The sequence below is a fragment of the Brienomyrus brachyistius genome, unplaced genomic scaffold (assembly GCF_023856365.1).
Source record: "Brienomyrus brachyistius isolate T26 unplaced genomic scaffold, BBRACH_0.4 scaffold1376, whole genome shotgun sequence".
Lineage (NCBI taxonomy): Eukaryota > Metazoa > Chordata > Actinopteri > Osteoglossiformes > Mormyridae > Brienomyrus > Brienomyrus brachyistius.
The window spans coordinates 18,647-30,369 of record NW_026043650.1 but is presented as its reverse complement, the minus strand read 5'-3'; the positions used below and the strand labels follow the sequence as shown (position 1 = coordinate 30,369).

At 47.7% G+C, this 11,723-nt stretch overlaps 1 protein-coding gene across 1 annotated transcript; it reads left to right on the top strand.

The window, feature by feature from the left end:
* Window positions 1–6: 6 nt before the first annotated feature.
* On the top strand, window positions 7–10,980 carry LOC125730534 (DNA (cytosine-5)-methyltransferase 3B-like). Its single transcript, XM_049005812.1, is given in 15 exon segments — window positions 7–644; window positions 1,679–1,752; window positions 1,754–1,802; window positions 1,903–1,947; window positions 2,386–2,465; window positions 4,804–4,916; window positions 5,528–5,711; window positions 6,432–6,516; window positions 6,603–6,748; window positions 8,175–8,265; window positions 8,540–8,688; window positions 8,973–9,058; window positions 9,206–9,275; window positions 9,376–9,494; window positions 9,915–10,980. Coding segments are annotated over 15 exon segments (1,590 nt in total). The 5' UTR covers window positions 7–487; the 3' UTR covers window positions 10,057–10,980.
* The last annotated feature ends 743 nt before the right edge of the window (window positions 10,981–11,723 follow it).

Genomic DNA, 11,723 nt, shown 5'->3' with positions numbered 1-11,723 from the left:
CCAGTCAAGGCAAGGCTGTGATTAGCTTTGCGATTAGCGACGAATGCTAATCAGACACTGGAGTTCTCAAGTGAAAGGAAATCACAGGATCGCTGTGCAGCGTAATCAGGCAGCGAGTTCCACTATCCTCGGACCCCACGTGCGATGCGGCCCTTCATGTGGGGCTCAGCGAGAAGCGCTGCTTCACATCTCCTGAGATAGGGTATCGGAAACCCTGCCCATCCCACGCTCTGCTTGTGTACAGGTTGTAATTCTCTGGCCTAAATGTATAGGCCTCTATCCTGCGTGATGTGGTTGCGTTGTCCGGCTCAGTGGGTTAGGATGCCGTGCCAATCATCAGTAGGTTGTAGTTTCAAACCCCAGAGTCGGCACGGTGATTTCCTCACTGGCCACTTGAACAAGGCCCTCAACCCAGGGACTGTCTGACTCTACTTTCTCAATCTTACGTCACTTTGGATGAAAATGTCTGCTAAGTGAATCTGATGTAATGTCCACGCGGCAGATGGCCAGTCTCCGGGCGGAGAAGACCTTCCCCCTGTGTGACGCGGAGAGCCCCGAAGATCAGATCAAACCTATGCTGGACTGGGCTTATGGGGGCTTTCTGCCCAAAGGCTCAGAGGGTCTGAAGCCCATGGAGAACTCCGGTAAGTGGTACTGATTGCTGGTTAAGCACCGAGGTGATGCTTCATGGATCCCCAGAGGGTATTAGGGTCTCGTAGAGTCAAAAACAGACTCTCCCCAGTTTACGATGGGGTTATGTTCATAAGGTGAAAACGCATTTTAATACACATACATCTAACCTAACAAACATCATAGCCTAGCCCAGCCTACATTAAACCTGCATTAGCCTACAATTTGGCAAAATCATTAACATAAAGCCTGTTCTGTATAAAAAGTGTTGAATATCTTATGTAATATATTGAATAATGTGCTGAAAAAGAAAAACATTTACCAATCGTAAAGTCTGGAAGCGTCTGTATTATATATGTAATTGAAGGCGCAAAACAAAAAATTAAAATGACCAATTAATGAAAAATTAAATATACGAGTTAAAAATGAGACGATGAGAGACAGGTACAATGAATTATATGAAAAAAAATGTACAGAATAAAGGTAAAGAAACAATGTAACAGTAACATAAAAAGGAAAATGTAGGAGCATGAAAAAATACATGTGCAGATTAAAATTGAAACCTGCACAGAATGAGTAAGATGTCCAGGGGTATTAAAGCATAGGCAGGTACATGCTTAAGTTTGGGTTGTGTTGATGTGAGCTGTCAGGGCTGGCAGTGTGACAGAAAGCTGTCTGCCGGGAGGGCGGGGTGAAGGGGCTGTGAAAACACTCTGTCAGGCCCGCCCAGGTGGAGCGGGACACCGGGGGGGTCCTGTGTGTGTGCTCCGTGCAACTGATGCTTCTGTGGAATGCTGAGGTATTCCCGGGATTGCCCCTTGGGAAAAGTACACTAGCTGTCACCTGAATTGGGTCCTCGAATAGCCCATTTGGGCTATTACATGCAATCCGCCGGCTGCTCTGGGGGGGGGGGGGTTTCCTGCCTCTCTTCCCATGTAGCAACGAGGTTATTTTAGCCAGCCGTTTTCCCCTCCCCACTCAGCGTCTGTGATGATGGCGGACGCCCCTACCCCCCTTCCAAAGATCTGTCTGCTTTCTCCATCTTCAGACAGCGGCTCGCTGAACCAGCAGGTCTTGGATGTTGCTCTGACTGAGTGCTTCCCGGCAGCCAAGAGGCCGAGGACTGGGCCTGTGCAAAGCCAAGCAGGGCACGGAGGACGTGTACAGCCGAGGTCAGAGGTCGTGCCGGTATCGACAGCGCCCCCTGTGGTTCTCTTGTATAATTACACAGAAATAAATATGCCTGATATTCTGCTGTTGTTTTAATTTCAGAACAAATGTTTCATGAAGTTTTAAAGAATCACAGAAGTATCGAAGGTGAATATTCTGTCATCGTGTGGGCACGTGCTTGTGTGTGTGGGCATGGCCAGGGGTAGGATGGGAAATAGAATCACGTGAAATGGGGATGGGAGAAAGGAATGCAGACCTTATTTGGGGATGGGGGCTGGGTCAAGTGAACCAGAAGGGAGGAGCTAGAGCTGTATGGCGTAGTACAAGGAAAGTATAAGGAAAAAATTAGAAGAGACAAGGTGTAGACCAGGGTAATGGGGCAAGACAATGGAAAATGTTATTTCAAAATTATTACAGAAAATATATATATAACAATGGAACAAGACAGAAGCTGAGCATTTGATTAGGCTCCTCCCCTGACTTTGCTCCACCCCCTAGCCTACATGCCCCACCCCCACCCCCCTTATGTATTTTACGATTCATTTTATCGAGCTGCACTGTTTCATTCGCTTTCTCTTTTGCCAGAATTTTGTCTCTCATGTGGGAAGACAAGGGTAGCAACGTTTCATCCGCTATTTGAAGGAGGCCTGTGTCAAACATGCAAGGTACTAACGCCAAAAAAACGAGGTTTGACTCTCCCTGCCGGCCCCTGGAGGATGGGCTCCCCCTTTGAGTCTAGGTCCCTCCCAAGGTTTCTTCCTTCTTGGGAGTTTTTCCTTGCCACTGTCGCCTCTGGCTTATTCACTCGGGGCTTTGGGTGAGGATACTGTAAAGCGCTTTGAGACGATGTAATGTCGTGAAACTGCGCTATACAAAAAATTAATTTGTTTGTTGTTGTTTGTTGAGAGGTTGGTGTTTTCAGGGTACGGCCCGCAGGTGGCGCTTAGTGTGGGGGTGTCGCTTCCAGAAGCAGCTGCGTGTTTATGTCAAGGTCTAAAGGGATTGGGATGGTCTCCATTTATGGCCCTGGGGGTGTGAATCATTCTAGATTGGTTCAAAACCAGCGGTAGCTTTTTAGAGACAAACTAATTATGATTATTTTAAGAATCACAGTGATCCCCCTATTGTGCGAGTTACGTTCCAGACCCGCACCGTGTTCGGTGGTGGCTGATGGGTCAGTCCCTAAGGAGCATGTCTGTAATCATGTGCTGATCCAGAGCATTTGGCAATTCCCACCTATCCCATCGCAAGCAGATTCCTTTTCTGTCACCCCCTCCCCCCCCGCCCCACGTGGTGTAATTCCCAGAGCTCCCAGCAGTCAGACGAGGGCCGTCGCTGCACCAGGGATTCCTGTCATGTTTTCTGGCTCTTCATAACTCCACAGCGTCACGGACCTTTGGTTTCCCCCCCCATTAAATTTCAAAAATGCATGGCGTTTGTTGGCAGCGTCCGGGTAAGAGAGCAGGTTGGATCCCGATGACGGATCCGTTCAACATGGTTCAGCTAATCGAGCGCCGATCCGAAACACATGGCGTCGCTCAGACGGCGCCCCTGCACCCCAGAGTGGGAGGCCCCTGTGGTGGAGGTCATGGTGGGGTCATTATGGACGTCACATCACTGCGTGGCTGGTTTTCGGTCCTGGATTGTGATTGGCTGATAGTGGTTTACGTTTGGCTTGTCGGGATGTGCTGATCTCACGTACATGTGTGCACACGTCTGTGTTTTCTTTACGAAACATTTTAGAATGCACAGTCAGTGGTTTCATGGATCAACATCCTCACCACTGCTTTACGTGTCCCATCCATCCATCCATCCATTTTCCAAACCGCTTATCCTACTGGGTCGCGGGGGGTCTGGAGCCTATCCCGGAAGTGATGTTCATGAGGCAGGGAACAACCCAGGATGGGGGGCCAGCCCATCGCAGGGCACACTGACACACCATTCACTCACACATGCACTCCTACGGGCAATTTAGCAACTCCAATTAGTCTCAGCATAGACTGTGGGGGGAAACCGGAATGCCTGGACCCCACGACGACATGGGGAGAACATGCAAACTCCACACACATGTGACCCAGGCGGAGACTTGAACCCGGTTCCCAGAAGTGTGAGGCAACCGTGCTAACCACTGCACCACCATGCCGCCCCCAGTGCTAACCACTGCACCACCATGCCGCCCCCAGTGCTAACCACAGCATCACCATATCGCCCCCAGTGCTAACCACTGCACCACAATGTCGCCCCCAGTGCTAACCGCTGCACCACCATGCTGCCCCCAGTGCTAACCACTGCACCACCATGCCGCCCCTAGTGCTAACCACTGCACCACCATGCCGCCCCCAGTGCTAACCACTGCACCACAATGCCGCCCCGCTTTATGTGTCCCCCATAATGTAATAAAAACCTCTTTTTTTTGATGTTGTGGGGATCTTCTTTAAGGTCCACGCAAAGATCGGTGAATGCATTCAAAGAAGTTATAATGCCAAAAGCCTCGTATTTTGGTCCATTCGGACGAGTGTGGTGCTGAGGTATCACCCACTGCATGCCTGCACTCAGGATCTTCTCCCTTAGGTGGTTTGTTGTGTAATCAGTGCAAGCTCCATACCTCTCGTGTGGTTAATGTTAGGGCTGGGTAAGGATTAAGGTCGTCATGTTAGCATTAGCGTGTTCCCCATAGAAATTAATGGAGAGTCCCCACAATGATATAATTACAAATCTGTGTGTGTGTGTGTGTACGTGTGGGTATATGTTTGCGTGTGTGTGTGTGCATTTGTTTTAATGCAAATAACCAGTGGTCACATACATGGACATCCTTACTATAGTCATGCATGTATGTGTGTTTGTACATATGTGTGTGTATGTATATATATATGTGTGTGTGGGGCGGGGAGGTGTATGGCTTCAATGAGCACAGAGCCCTAGATTCTATGCTGGGGGGGGCATTTGCAGTTGTGATAGTAACATGCGTCTCCACTCTCCTTCGATGTGTGTGCATGTGGCCAGGATGTCTACCTGGAGATGTGCTACATGTATGATGATGACGGATACCAGTCCTACTGCACCGTGTGCTGCGGGGGCAGGGAGGTGCTGCTGTGCGGGAATGCCAACTGCTGCAGGTGAAGACCCCCCCTGACATTGACGGAGCATACGCGCCCCCTTGGCTCAATGAACACCCCCTCTGGCTCACTTTAATGTGCAGCATGGATAGAGGACACGCCCCCTGGTTAAATGGACACGCCCCCTGGTTAAATGGACACGCCCCCTGGCTTAATGGACACGCCCCCTGGCCCACTTAAACATTTAGCGCTGACAAAGGACACGCCCGATCTGTCCGTTTCAATTTTCACTGTCGACTAAGGACACACCCTCCCCACTTCTCTGGCCACACCCCCTCACCTCCCTTAAATTCTTGAATTTTTCTGCAGAGAAAGGACCCCCCCAAGCTAACTTAAATATTTGCTATTGAAAAAGGAACCCCCCCCCCCCCCCGACGCCCCCCCCGACTTAACGTCAAACTTAAACACTTGAAGTACACTTAAAGGTAATTAGCAGAGTCGCCCTTAAGCGCCCAAGATTAACGAGATTTTTCCTCTCCTGGGTGTCTGAATTACTTGGGCTACATACTAATTGGTTAATTGTTTTTTTTCAAGGCAGTAACCTCATAGCTGCCTGATGTTGGGATAATATGGCAAGCGGAAATGCATCCTCTGCATTCTGCCCCCTGCAGGTGTTTCTGCGTCGACTGCCTGGACATCCTGGTGGGTGCGGGGGCATCAGAGAGTGCCCGTGCGCTGGACCCCTGGTGCTGCTACATGTGCCAGCCCCCAGCGCGCTACGGCATCCTCAAGCGACGCCATGACTGGAACATCAAGCTCCAGGAGTTTTTTGTGAATGACAACGGGCAGGAGTTTGTGAGTGTCGCCCCCTGCTGGCTGCCACATAATTAGTGTGCTTTACATTATACTGGAGCCGGAAAGGAATTATACAAGTGAATTGGTGTTGACAGTTTATAAAAGGGAAATGTTGACAATTTGTGGGAGGGCGGCTCTTTCTGGGCTTCGTGTGTGACTGTTTAAAAGAGACAAGTAAGAGATTCTATTGGAGATTATGTTAGAGAATGTCTCACTGTGTGCGACTGCGTGGGATTAATTCAGCTCCATTCAGTTTATCTTTAAATAGCGCCTTTCACCACAGAGTTGCCCCAAGGCGTGCTACATGGGTGTGTTGTGACAACATCATTAAGAGAGGATAATACAAAAAAACTAGAAAAAGGAAAGACAAAGAGAAGAAAGAAAGAAAGAAAGAAAGAAAGAAAGAAAAGAAAGAAAGAAAGAAAGAAAGACAGTGGAGGAGAGGAACCAAAAATTCCCAAGAAGGGAGAAAAAAAAACCTCTGGGGGTCCAAGGGCAACTGGCTGCCCCCCCCCCCCCCAAGCATACTAACATTATAGCTTAAGAGACAGAGATTGTATATAGGTTACTGTGTATGCGACAGTGAGTACAGTGTGTGTACAGTGAGTACAGTGTGTGTACAGTGAGGCAGTTTGTGTCGTTTTCCTGTAGTATTTTATGTAATAATAAATGTTGGCCCTAGTGTGATTCACCCGGATTCGGAATTCACTTCCTCTCCAGGAAAACCCCAAGATCTACCCGGCAGTACCAGCGGATCAGAGGCGCCCCATCCGGGTTCTCTCGCTGTTCGACGGAATCGCCACAGGTGAGCTCCCGTCTGACACAGGTGGGCCGGCGCTCCAGGGCGGGCGGCGGGGGTCCCTGTAACGTCCAACACCGTGCCCCTTGCAGGGTACCTGGTGCTGCGGGACCTGGGCTTCAAGGTGGGCCAGTACGTGGCATCAGAGGTGTGCGAGGACTCCATCTCGGTGGGCGTGGTGCGGCACGAAGGGAAGATCCAGTACGTGCACGACGTGAGGAACATCACCAGGAAGGATGTGAGTCAGCACCTCGAGTAGCCTGTGTCAGCCACTGCTGGGAGCCACTGGGTGAAGCCTAAAAATACGCAGGGGTGAGGGTTTGATAGACGCACATTAGTGTAGCACAATACAAACGGGCAGCTGTGACGGAGTCGACCAGGCGTAAGTGCAGCTAGGCTGAGCTTCCAGCGAGTGCCGGGATATGTGTGCAAGCAACAGTGGAGCAGGAGCTACACAGCATCTACCAAACAAAGCAAGAGCCCAATGAGACTAAGCTACTCAGATCAGCATGAAGTGCGACATTCAGGGCTTTCAGGGAGCATGGAACGGTGTAGCAGCTGAAGTCTTCATTTAATTGGGCTTTGAGACACACGTCTGTGCAAATATTTGACTCCCATCCATATTCTTGCACCCATGCCTGATCTGTCTAGACAATCTTTCACCAGCTGCACCTGTATATCTTTACCCCCGACCTCAAAACAAACAACCGCCACATTGTTCTGGCTGAAAAACCCGCTTGTGAAAAAGTGCACCTTTCACCTGTCGGGGGCTGAAGCCCTTATCTGGCTGGAGGCGTCTCGCCCTGCCTGGGAACCAAAACTCTGCCCTCAGGGTTACCCTGCGAGTGCCTCTGACGCTAGGTGGGGAAAAGGGGGTGTGATTTACAACAAAGACCAGAATCGCAGTAAGATCACAAGGGTCTTCTGAAATATCCAGCTCCAGCAGGCCTGGAATAGGGTATGTTTACAACCACACCACACTCAGTTTCTGCATGCATAACATGCGGTGTCCACATTAACATTGCACCGCATGCATGTCTAGTTTGCTGCGTTGCAGTACTCGCTTTACTTGGTACTCTCTCTGCGTGTGCAATGCTCCTGCATCTTGCACAGTCAATTGGTTCTACAACGCACTGCGATACTCCAGATCCGCCTATTCACTGTGCACATACGCCTATTAGTGAATGATATAGTGCGGTTCGCAAATAGCGAGTCCGGCTCCACCAAAACCAGTGCTAGGTAGAGTTAGGATGTCTGCCACTGGATGCTGGAATAGGAAGCGCGCTGAGACACACTGTGCTCACTCCATGCTTGCTCACTCTGTGCACCAATTTGAAATAGTGCATTCTGGTTACTTTTAAAGTTTTTCTTTGTATATTTTGTTTATATATTTTTTATACATATATATTTGCCACGACTGTTCAAAAAGCACGTACGTTTTTTTTTTTTTTTTTTTGTAGTGAAATTGGCTGCGTTTTTTGATGTCGGAAATGTTGTTACCAGATCCGGCAAACATTAAGTGAGACGTTGAGCTTCTTTGTTGTGTCAATTGACTTTCTGAGGTTAGGGTTAGGACTTTGGGGGGGTGTCGGGCGTTCTTGTGGGTGATGTTCACGACCCAGCCGGTAACTGGCATTGTGTGTCCACACTACTGTCCCATGCAGATCTCAGAGTGGGGACCCTTTGACCTGGTAATCGGCGGCAGCCCCTGTAACGATCTCTCCATCGTCAACCCTGCCAGGAAGGGCCTGTATGGTAAGGGGGTGCCGTCTGCACTTCTTAAACGTTTTATCATATAGACTCAAAAAAATTCTATATATATATTAATCATATATTATTATATTATTATTCAACAGTCCATTGGGAATGTAAACAGATTCAGTCATATAAATGACTTGCCTGTTGATGATGTGATGAGGGGTGGGTGGGTCTGGGTGGAAATGCGTGGAGGAATGATAGGCTGTTGGACGGAGCAGCCGCATTCCTGCAGACCCTCCCTCCATGCGTGTGCTTCCTGGTTCCCCGGCAGAAGGCACCGGACGGCTCTTCTTCGAATTCTACCGGCTGCTGAGCGAGGCCAAGCCGAAGGAGGGAGAGGACCGGCCCTTCTTCTGGATGTTTGAGAATGTGGTGGCCATGGGGGTGAACGACAAGAGGGACATCTCACGCTTCCTTGAGGTCAGAGCTGTCAGCCGGCCATTACGGGCGGGGGCGGGACTGATGGGGGTAGGTGGACTCTGGGGGCTTGGAGGCGCTAACAATGTGAGGAGGACGTAGCTCCTATTCTTGTGTTACTTGCCATTTCTGTAACCGTCCTTTGGTCTGTGTATTTGTGGTTGTTCACTGACGCTGCATTTAGGAGTGAGCTCGAACACTTTTTCATTGCATGCTTAATCATGCAACGACAAAGAATTGCGATCCTGATGTTGATTGGCAGACCACCATGACGTGTCATTTTCCAGTGCAATCCAGTGATGATCGACGCCATCGAGGTGTCCGCAGCCCACCGCGCCCGCTACTTCTGGGGGAATCTTCCAGGGATGAACAGGTGCGTGGAGCTCAAGAGTCAGAGGTACAGAGGAGGGTTCTCCAGAGGTTCTCCATTTGCACTTGTCCTTAAACGTTGGTTGTTTTGCAATGTCCTAGTTATCATTCCTTGGCAGTGGCCAATCTTGGATCCCCTTCTTCTTTCCAGACCACTTTGTGCATCAGGGATGGACAAACTGGAACTTCAGGACTGTCTGGAACACGGTCGCGTGGCAAAGGTCCGTGTAAATTAGCCGTTGCCTCTACCGCAGTGATATGACTTTCTGCCAGGGTGTGTCGGGGTCACATGACATACCATCTTCACATAATTCTTTGCAGTTTGGAAAGGTGCGAACCATCACCACCCGCTCCAACTCCATTAAGCAGGGAAAAGACCAACATTTCCCCGTCATCATGAACGGGAAGGAGGACATCTTGTGGTGCACGGAGTTGGAAAGGTGACCGCCTCGTTACAGTGACAGTTGGGGGGGGGGGGGGGTTAGGCTAGTGATTGGGCAGTGGACAGGCCTCGGTTTCACAGGGACTTCCTGATTAGACGGAATGGTGGTAAAAAGAGAGATAAGGGGAGGAGTTTGAAGCAGTGACTGGGAAAGTGGCACAGGAAATAATAGGGGAACTGTTTGGGGAAACCCCAGAGTGCAGGACCACTAGTTAATGAACAAATTTTTAATTAATTTAAAACAAATTAATTAATGTAGGGATATTAATTTCTCCACAACTGAATGAGTTATCGTCAGAGTCCAGGACTGACAGCGAATGTCAAGATGCTACATCTCCCATGACCTTCTTCTCCTCCTCCACATCCTCACCCCCCTCCGCCCCCTCGTAACTGAGACGCTCATGTGCTCCCCCTGCAGAATATTCGGGTTTCCTGTGCACTACACTGACGTGTCCAACATGGGCCGCGGGGCCAGGCAGAAACTGCTGGGCCGCTCCTGGAGCGTCCCGGTCATCAGGCACCTGTTCGCCCCTCTCAAGGACTACTTTGCCTGCGAATAGGGGCTGAGCCCCCACCCGGAGCAAGGCAGCCTCCTTCTGCGAAAGCGATCCGTACCACGCCGGTGCTGTCCTCCTGCAGCCAGTTACAGGGTCATATTCCGCCAGTCGTTTATGATCTCGACGTTCCGCTTGGAACGCCAGGATGCAGAGTTGTTCCCAACTGTTGTTTACTGTACACACACTTTACCTGTATGGGCTGGACTCCATGCTCTGACAAGTACCTCAGCATCACACCCTGCAACAGTTTTTTAATATTTAAAATACTTTTTTTAAAAAGGTGAATTTCTGGTCAAAATTTCATATTTGTGGTTCTAATATAAAAGAAAAAATAATTTCCTTAAAATACATGATGCAAAAGTTATAAATGGTTTAACAGATGTTCCGGAGATGGTATAAAAATACTTGACTAAAAGGTGAATTTGTCATAAAAATTTTGCATTGATTGTTTTAATAACAAAGAAAACAGTATAATTCATAGATTTATTTAAGCATAATACAAAACTTATAGTTTATTAATGTTATTCCAGAAATGATGTTTTAAACTCCCAGTTTTCATTGTTTCTTTTTTTGTTCAGAAAACGTTTTTGAAGTGCGCAAAGTAAAAACACCACATTACTTTTGGCCATAACATTTGAACTTATGGTTGGAGTGATTCGTGTGAACAAATGATTTAAAGATGAAAACATACGGAAGTTAATGAGCTGTATTGTTTACTGGCCAATAAAATCCCACGCTTGTGCTTACATCAGTTTTATAATGAAAAAAGATCACTAGTCAATGTATTTTTAGAATCACATATTTGTTGTTTGTCTAAAAAACATGTTTACAGTATCAAGGAATATTTGGGCATATTAAAATACATCAACTTATTAACATATTATGAACTGTTTTTATATTTTCTATACAAATGGAATCAGAGGTGGCATTTTCAGGTCCAGAAAGTAAAAATCCAGACCATGATTTACTTTCAACCAACCAGATGAGCGCTCTGTGACTGTGACTCTTTATGCTCAACTGGTTGGTTGAAAGTAAATCATGGTCTGGATTTTTACTTTCTGGACCTGAAAATGCCACCTCTGAACTGAATGTAAAATTGTACTTTTTTTTTTAAGCTCTTAGCCTATATTTTTAAGCTGCAACGAAGTACTGTATGTTTTTTAAACCTTTTTATACACTGTAACATTCGTTTGTTCATGCGTCTCAGATCTCTATGCAGGAGAATACTTATAACTTTTTGAAATATTAATAAGAAAAAACGCAAATGTCCCAGCGATGGTCGTATCAGAAAGAAGGATGTCTGTGACAGCAATGTGTGTCTGTTAAAATCGTTCCGCTTCCAAGACGTTTGCCACGTGAGTAAAACCTGCCTCTGAGGAATAAGGAATCCACTGTTTCTTTGGTGTTATTTACACTGCTAGGTGCTACGTTTTCGTACTCTCTCAGTTCCTGCAAAAACCATTTTAGAATATAGGCATGTAAGTTGATTTTAGTGTTTGTAGATTGAGGATTATTATTGAAACTTCTCTTATTCTCACTTTCACTGTAGACTTTAACAACGTCTGGGTTTATATGTTGCCACCGTGTTATGCGTTATATTTTGTAACTATTTCAGGACTCTAGGACCAATCGTGAAAGCTACATATAGCTGTATGTATAGTGAATACACA